The sequence below is a fragment of the Orycteropus afer genome, unplaced genomic scaffold (genome assembly GCF_000298275.1).
Source record: "Orycteropus afer afer isolate SDZICR_OR568_19922 unplaced genomic scaffold, OryAfe1.0 scaffold00128, whole genome shotgun sequence".
In the NCBI taxonomy this organism is placed as follows: Eukaryota; Metazoa; Chordata; class Mammalia; order Tubulidentata; family Orycteropodidae; genus Orycteropus; species Orycteropus afer.
The window spans coordinates 5,739,731-5,747,809 of NW_006921715.1; the positions used below are offsets into that span (position 1 = coordinate 5,739,731).

An 8,079-nucleotide genomic window follows, 5' to 3' on the forward strand; every position below is an offset into this window, starting at 1 on the left:
GTCTGGATTCCAAAACACAGATGTAGCATTTAAATCAGAATTACATTAATTACATTAATAGAGTCACTGGAACTGAGTCGATTTACGCTTTATGATGTCAGGCGTCTGGATGAAGACTCAATAATCCTGATAATAATCTAGGAGCTTCAAAATATACTACGTATTCTTTCCAAGGCGGTTGGGAGACGGAAAATTCCAGCTCATCTGATAGTGTGGAGGGTGAGTGACATACTTATTAGCATTCCAAGTTTTAAAGAATTTTAACATAACAAAATATATTTCCCACCAGAATGACACACACTTTTTTTTTTTAAATTCCTTTTTTCCCCATGATTCAGAAAGAACGTCAAGCTCTTGCCGTATCTGCAGGCAGTTATTCTGAAGGCGCGGTGCTGTGGCACTGGCTAACTGCAGAGAGTAAGTCGTAGATTTCTGCTTGGTCAGATTGCGCCTAACACAGGAGCCACACGGAAACCTGTGCTTTAATGAATCGGTCCATATTCACCACGTAGGACCCCCTTCAAACTGGCCACCTCAACCACGAGATCCGAAAAGAGCCAAACTGGAGACAGGGTACAGCAGCAATACGACGCAAAGCCTTTTCAGAGAGGGTCCATCTAGGGCTGGAGAGTCACTCAAGTCAAGCAAGGATGTACCGATTTAACTCCGGGAGAGAGAAAACCAGAACCAAACCCACTGCCCACTGAGTCAATGCCGACTCACAGCGCCTCTAGAGGACAGAGTGGAACTGCCCCACAGGGTCTTTAAGGCTGTAGATTTTTATGGGAACTGACTGAGTGCCTCATCTTTCTCCCATGGAGTAGCTGGTGGGTTTGAACTGCTGACCTTTTGGTTAGCAGCCAAATGCCTTAACCACTTCACCACCAGAGCTCCTCAGGAGGAGCGAAAGTCAAGACAATTTCTGGAACAAGAGTAATCTGAAAAAGACAGACCCACAATCCACACACATAACATTTTAGACAGGTTTGGACTGTGGCAGACGGGACACCCAGTGGGTGGTGATGAAGCAGCAGACATTTTGCCTCTGTGCTTCCGTTATGGATGAATTTCATGAATTCTGCTTTCTGAGGCAGGGGAGCGGGAAGGGTCTAGGCGGAAGCCCTGCCGTTAAGCAGTGCAGTGGACTTGGGGTCTGAGTTTTAACCTCCAGATCTGCTAGTCACTGTCGTAGGTGCCATAGTTACCCCGTGTACAAGAGGACAGAACCCTGCCTGGTCCTGGGCCAGCCTCCCAATCCCGGCCACTCTCAGTACATCTCGTTGAGGGCCTTCCCCTTGTTTTCTGACCCTCCACTTTGCCAAGTGTGATACCCTTCTCCAAGCACTGGTCCCCCTGGCAACATGACCAAAGTAGGTGAGATGAAGTCTGGCCATTCTCGCTTCCTAGGAGCATTCCAGCCACACTTTTCCAGGACAGATTTGTTCATTTTTTTTGGCAGTCCATGGTCCTTTCAGCATTTTCTGCCAACACCCCAACTCAAAAGCATCGACTCTTCTTCCCTCTTCCTTGTTCATTGTCCAGCTCTCACGCGCATATGGGGTGATTGGAAATACCACGGATTGTGTCAAGCACACCTTAGTCTTCAAGGAAATATCTTTGCTCTTCAGCACTTGAAAGAGGTCCTTCGCAGCAGATGTGCCCGATGCTATACGACATCTGATATCCTGACTGCTGCTTCCATTGATGTTGATTGTAGAACCAAGTACTATGAAGTCTTTGAAAACTTCAGTCTTTTCTCCATTTATCGTGATGTTGCTTACTGGTCCCATTGTGAGGATTTTTGTTCTCTTTAGATTGAGATGTAGTCCATACTGCAGACTGTAGTCCTCAATCTTCATCAATAAGTGTTTCAAGTCATCCTAACTTTCAGTGAGTAAAACTGTGTTGTCTGCCTAACGCAGGTCGTTAATGAGTCTTCCTCCGATCCTGATGCCACATTCTTCTTCATATAATCCAGCCTCTTGGATCATTTGTTCAATACACAGATTGAATAAGTATGGTGAAAGGATACAACCCTGACACACGCTCTTCTTGATTTTAAACCATGCAGTGTCCCCTTGTTCTGTTTGAATGACACGCTCCTGGTCAATGTACAGGTTTCTCGTGAACACAATCAAGTGTCCTGGAATTCCCATTTCTCTCAATTTTTCCACAATTTGTTATGATCCACACAATTGGGTGCTTTTGCATAGTTAACAAAACACAGGGAAACATCTTTCTGGTATCTGCTTTCAGCCAGGATCCATCTGACAGCAGCAATGAGATCCCTCGTCCCACGTTGTCTTCTGAATCCAAGTTGCATTTCTGGCATTCCCTGTCAATATACTGCTGTGACCATTTGTGAATCATCTTCAGCCAGATTTTACTTACATGTGATGTTACTGAAGTTGATCAATATTTTCCACAGCCCGTTAGGTCACTGGGAAGGAGCCAGTAGACATGGCGCTGTCCCTGCCCCATGGGGCTGTGGGGGGCTGGGACCTCGTACCTGTTTTCCCATGGTGGGGTGCCTGTTCCCTGACACACCGTTCCTACAGCTGAACTGTAGCCAATCACCCCAATGAAGTGGAGGGTCAGCAAGAAAGGGGACAGCCCTCAACTGTCAAACCGAGACGGACTGACACGGTGGCTGCAACAATGGGCTTGGGCACGCAAAGGTCGTGAGGCTGGCGCAGGACTGGGGAGTGTTTTGTTCTGTTGCACACGGGGTCGCCGTGAGCGGGAGCCGACTGGACGGCACCTAACGACCACCACCTTGGCGAGGGTGGAGCTTGTCGGGTGACGTGGCATTTCCAGTTGGGTGGGGCGAGCTGCTTACGCTTTGCCATCGGAAGCTGAGAAAGCTCTGTGCCAGTCCCTGGTGGGCACGGTGGTGGCACTGACCCTCCGCTAGTAGCAGAGCTGTTGGCCTGCCCAGTCTCGATGTAGGGTTCTGTGTGCCTTCTGGAGAAGGAGATGGCAAGGCTAGCACCTAAAGTGGAAGGAGCAACGGCGAGTCAGTCCTGCTGGCCTCACCAGCTGACTCGGAAGTCACAGCACGCACAGACGTTCCGCAGAAGTGGCTGTCCTCAAAGGCACTGCCGTACGTTTGAGACCACCACCATCCCTGATCCCTCCCCGCCACACATCCTCCAGTCAGCTTGTGTTTGAGTGCTGCTGTTGGCGACTGTGTGTACAACAGACCGAAAGCCTGCCAGGCCCTATGCCATGCTCCCCATTGCTCAGTGCACCTTCTACATTGATCTTTTTTGTTTTTCTTCCACAATCAAACTTTCAAAAACAACAGTCTAAGAAGAGGATGAGGAGGAACAACACACATTTTTGGAGCTCAGACACCCAGAGACAGACAGGCAGGCAGACTCTCACCCACACCCAGGCTATATGACCCCTTGCAGCTGCCGATCACCTGGTCTCCCTGGCTTGTCTCACACCCCCAGGGTGGGTGGGGTGTGGTAACAGGCAGGCGGCCCTGCAACTGCACCTTAGACCCACACTCCTGGCTCCCTGAAATCTCCGGCGATCAAACCAACTAAAACTTGAGGGAAGGAGAGGGTGAGGAGATGATCTGTTTTATTAAACTCGCAAAGACTGTTTTGGTACCAAAAGATTCTGAGCCGCACCCCTCTTGATACGATACTGGAAGAAGATTTTCACCTTACCAGGTATGATTAGCTTATCATATGGGATCATCCTGCCTCTGATTTCTTCCTCCTCTTCCTCATCTTCCTCTAATGAAAGAAAAGAAAAGTACACATCGCCATGCTTGTTAGCACATTGTCACTAGGCATATCTTACCACAAAACCCAAACACCTTAACTAGCAGTCAATAACAGAAATAGGTTGTCACCATAAATGGGAAAGCGTATTTGTTTTAACTGAGTGACTATTTCCCTGAAGAACAAAGTTTCACCTTATCTGGATATAAAACCAAAACCAAAGCTAAACCTGTTGCCATGGAGCCAATTCTGAATCATAGTGACCCCAAAGGACTGAGTAGAATTGCCCCTTAGGGTTTCCAAGGCTGGCACCTTCATGGAAGCAGGCTGCCTCATCTTTCTTCCACAGATAGGTTAGTGGGTTCAAATTTCTGACTGGTTGGTTGGCAGCTGAGTGCTTTAACCACTGCACTACTAGGTCTCCTTCATCTGAATGTAAACCCTCAAAATAAAGGAAAGAAACACTCAAACTTACGACTGAACAAGTCTTTCGCCTGCTCATAGGTCTTTGGGAATCCATCCAAAATGTAACCTTGGTTCCTGCACTGCATAGACTTCAGCTTTTCCTTCATAAATCTAATTATATATTGATCTTCCAGTCGGCCTACAAAAGAGAGGAAACCTGTTACTGTGGAGTCACGAGCCTCGAAGGGCATCCCCACCAACGCCACCTCGACAGCATCGGTCCAGTCAAAATGGCCAGTGCCGTCCCTTACGTCGCCCTCAGTGTACACAATGGAGGGGTTCTGTCATTCGGAGGCTGAGGGAGGAGCACGGGAGACTCCTGTGGGGCTTTCATTTGCTTCTGACAAGAAATCTGTAGTCTTCATGCTGTCGTTATTGGTTCCCACTGAGTCAGCTCCTGGCGCGTGGCAACCGCGAGTGTTACACAGTACCACTGCTCCATAGGGTCTTCTTGGCTTAAATTGTACACAAGCGGGTCACCAGACCTCTCTGCCATGGTGCCTTGGGGTGATCCAGGCTGCCAATCTTTAGGTTAGTGGTTGCATGCAGACCGCATGTGCCCACAGGGACCTACAGCCTCAATACCCACCGTCATCGAATCAATTCTGACTCGTAGCAACCCCAACTGGCTCTAAGGCTGCAAATTGTTGTGGAAGCAGACTGCTTCATCGTCCTCCCTCAGAGTAGCTGGTGGGTTTGAACCACTAACCTTTCAGTTAGCAGCCAAATGCCATAAGCACTACACCACCAGAGCTTCTTCTGAACCTTTCATTTTGATATGACAGCAAATGCTTCTGTCGCAAGAACTGAGACAACGTCCCTGTGGGTGACCAGTCCCTAATCTATTAATATCACATGCCAGATACTTTGTTGCCGATTTTGATTAAAAGTCAAGCTTGACTGACCCTCTGAGGTACCCATTCTCTTTAAAGCTGCTAGAAAGGGCTGGCCTCTCCTGTCTCCTGTCTCCTGCACTTGGCACTTCCTCCTGTGGCCACAGGGCACTGGGGTCTGGGAATGCGTTGGGACATTGAGGAGGGAGCTCTGGGTTCTGAAACTGGCACGGTGACCGCATGCCAACATTGTGTGGCTCCCCTGCTGTACTCGTTACTACTTTCATCGAAACTGCTGAGCAGCCACCATGGTGAAGGCCAAGGCTGTCCTCACGTTGTTTTATGTACACATGGCAGTCACGTAAGTTTAGCAGGTGTGATGTTTAAGGTTGTGTGTCAGCACGGCTGGGCCATGGTGCTCAGTGGTTGGGCAGTGATGAAGTTGTCATCCCCCATGACGGGATCTGATAGGATGGAGTCACCGCCATGATGAGAGCTGCTGCGAGCAGCCAATCAGTTGAAAGGGCGTTGCCTTGGGGTTTGGCCTGCCATGGAGTATACATAGACTTTATAGCAAAGTTGTCTAGCTTTCTGCTTGCTGGGATCCTGCATCCAGCTCTCATCACCTGACCTCCGGTTCTCGGGACGTGAACCAGAAGTCTGCCGTTTTACTAGCCAGTCTTGGGTTCATCAGACCCTATAACCGTGTGCCACCACTCATCTGTCAGTCTGTCACACCGTGGTGGCTTGCATGTTGCTGCGAGGCTGGAGGCTGTGCCACCGGTATTTCAAACCTCTCTCCTGGACAGGTTTCAGGAGGGCTTTCAGAGGAAGGAAGCCTGGAAAGAAGGACAGGACCATCCACTGCTGAAAATTCTGGCCACTGAAAACCTTCTGAATGCAGTGAAACACTGTCCACTCTATTCCTGGACAACTTGGTGAAGACCTCTGAAGACGGTCCCTTCCGATTGTGGACGAGCACAGCTACTGGGCAGCTTCTAAAACACCCCACTGCTTTTGGGGGGAGGGGAGTGCACCTAATATTGATTTTAAGAGTGTCTCATAAATGTGGGCATTATCTTTAAATGTTAACTTTAACTTATATTCAGAATATTGAAACAGTTTAAAAATAAATCCCCACAAACCAAGCTTTGCCAATGATGCCCCCACAGCAGATACCCCACGAAGGTGATCGATCCACTGACAGGTTTTTCTACCTGGACCCCTGCCATCTGGAGTCAACGGTTCTGCAACACCCTCGAAAGGTATCAAATGAGCAGAAGAACCTCCGATTAGTGCTTCCATGGTTGGACCGGGAACGACTTTCTTGGTTACTGTGTCAGGGCCGATGAGGGTGGGCTGATGAGCAGGGCAGGGAGGTCCTCGTGGGAACTGTGACCCTGCCTGCTGGCCCCATGGAAACCGGAGACAAACAAACTGAGGGCAAGTGAGCCACCTGCTGTGTCGCGGGCTCTGGGTCATCCAGGTCTGTCTCTGCAGCGGCACAAAGGTCATGTTTTGTTCAAACACGACCAAAGCCCATGTTCTAATTTCAAGTCAATAAACAGGAAGGATTTCGGGCAAACTTGAGAAGGAAAACAGCATCTTCCGTGTAAGGTTAAAGGGGACTGAGCGACCGTCCAGTTTTGCAGGAGGTAGGAGTGTTCGGCCGAGGAGAGGAGCGCCAAGGGGCGGCTGCTGTTGGGAAACCTTCCCCTCCCCCGAGACCATCCCATTTCTCCTGACAGAGGCTGCCTTCCTTGGACTGGGGAAGAACAGTCTCCTGCCAAGGACAGGCCCTTCTTGGACTGAAAGAATCCAGTCCCTGTTCTGAACACACCCTGTCACCACTCCAATTCTTGTTCTACTTGGTGGCCTCCCCGTGCGTGGAGAAAGCTCACACGGCACTTCAATCCTGTTACGTTAACCCCTTGCATAAGACTTGTAGTTCCTGCCAAGGACCGATTGTGAAAGCCTCTGTCAGGAAGGTGATAGCCACAAATATCTTTCCGTGTTTGTCTAGTCCCGTCCGCCTGAATGCAGGAGCCCTGGTGGCACAGTGGCTAAGTGCTCAGCTGCTGACCAAAAGACGGGCTGTTCAAACCCACAAGCTGCTCCTCAGGAGGAAGGGGAAGCAGTCAGTGGGCTCCTGTGAAGGCGGACAGCCTCGCAGCCCCCGTGGGGCGGTCCCCCTCTGTCCTCCAGGGTCACACGGAGCTCTAAGGCACTGGAGGCAAGGGCTGGCTCGGCCTGGACTCCTGCAGTTCCGCTCTCTCCTCCAGGGGGCGCCACAGCACTCGGCTTGCAGCCTTCCGTCTCCGGGCCGGGCTGACGGCCACAGCGCCACGCACACCTGCGGAATCCCGAGACCCCAGCGTCCTCCCCCGGGACGACCATGCCACATTGCCGTCTCCCAGAGGACTGTCTTCTTATCATGGGTGTTCTTTCCTCCCCAAAAAGGCAGGAGGCAGAGCTCGGTGAGAACTGGCAGATGCCACAGGAGGCTGCTGCCTCGGGGCGCCGCAGGGAGCCCTGTTCTCTGCCGACAGCCCCTTACCAAGACTAGCTCAGACTGGCTTGGAGGGGAGAAGACAGGCGGAGAGAGGTGGCCTGGGCTCCAGAGGAAGCCCTGAGGGACCAACATCTCTGCAGTGGGAGGGAAGGCAACAAGCTTATGGAGGCAGGGCCAGTGTCCACAGCGGGCCCTCAAGCTGCCCACTGCCACAGCCCCAGACACTCACACGTCCCATGAGGAGAGTGCAGGTGACGCTGCCACCCTGGGGGTGGGGGTAAGGACACCTAGGTCTCCAGCCAAGCAGGGAAGGGGCTGAGGAGAGCCGAAGAAAACTCTGCCCACTGGGAACTGTGGGGAACTGTGGGGAACTGCCAAGGCAGTCCTCAGAGGAGACTGTGGGGGCCAGCACAACTTAGGCAAAGGGTGGCAAGCCACGGACACAAAGGCAGCTGCATGAAACACAAAAATCAAATTTACTGCCTTCCAGTGGTCGTATCCACAGCGCCCCTAGAGGACAGAGTGGAACTGC

The 8,079-nt window shown here is 51.0% G+C and overlaps 1 protein-coding gene across 1 annotated transcript in view; it reads right to left on the reverse strand.

Moving 5' to 3' along the window:
• Positions 1–8,079, reverse strand: part of AK7 (adenylate kinase 7) — an 88,698-nt gene that overhangs the window by 10,101 nt on the left and 70,518 nt on the right. The window contains exons 11-12 of the mRNA XM_007944613.1: positions 4,213–4,341; positions 3,681–3,749 (exon numbers count right to left, since the gene is read on the reverse strand). Coding sequence (XP_007942804.1) covers positions 3,681–3,749; positions 4,213–4,341 — 198 coding nt within the window. The remainder of the gene's footprint in view (positions 1–3,680; positions 3,750–4,212; positions 4,342–8,079) is intronic.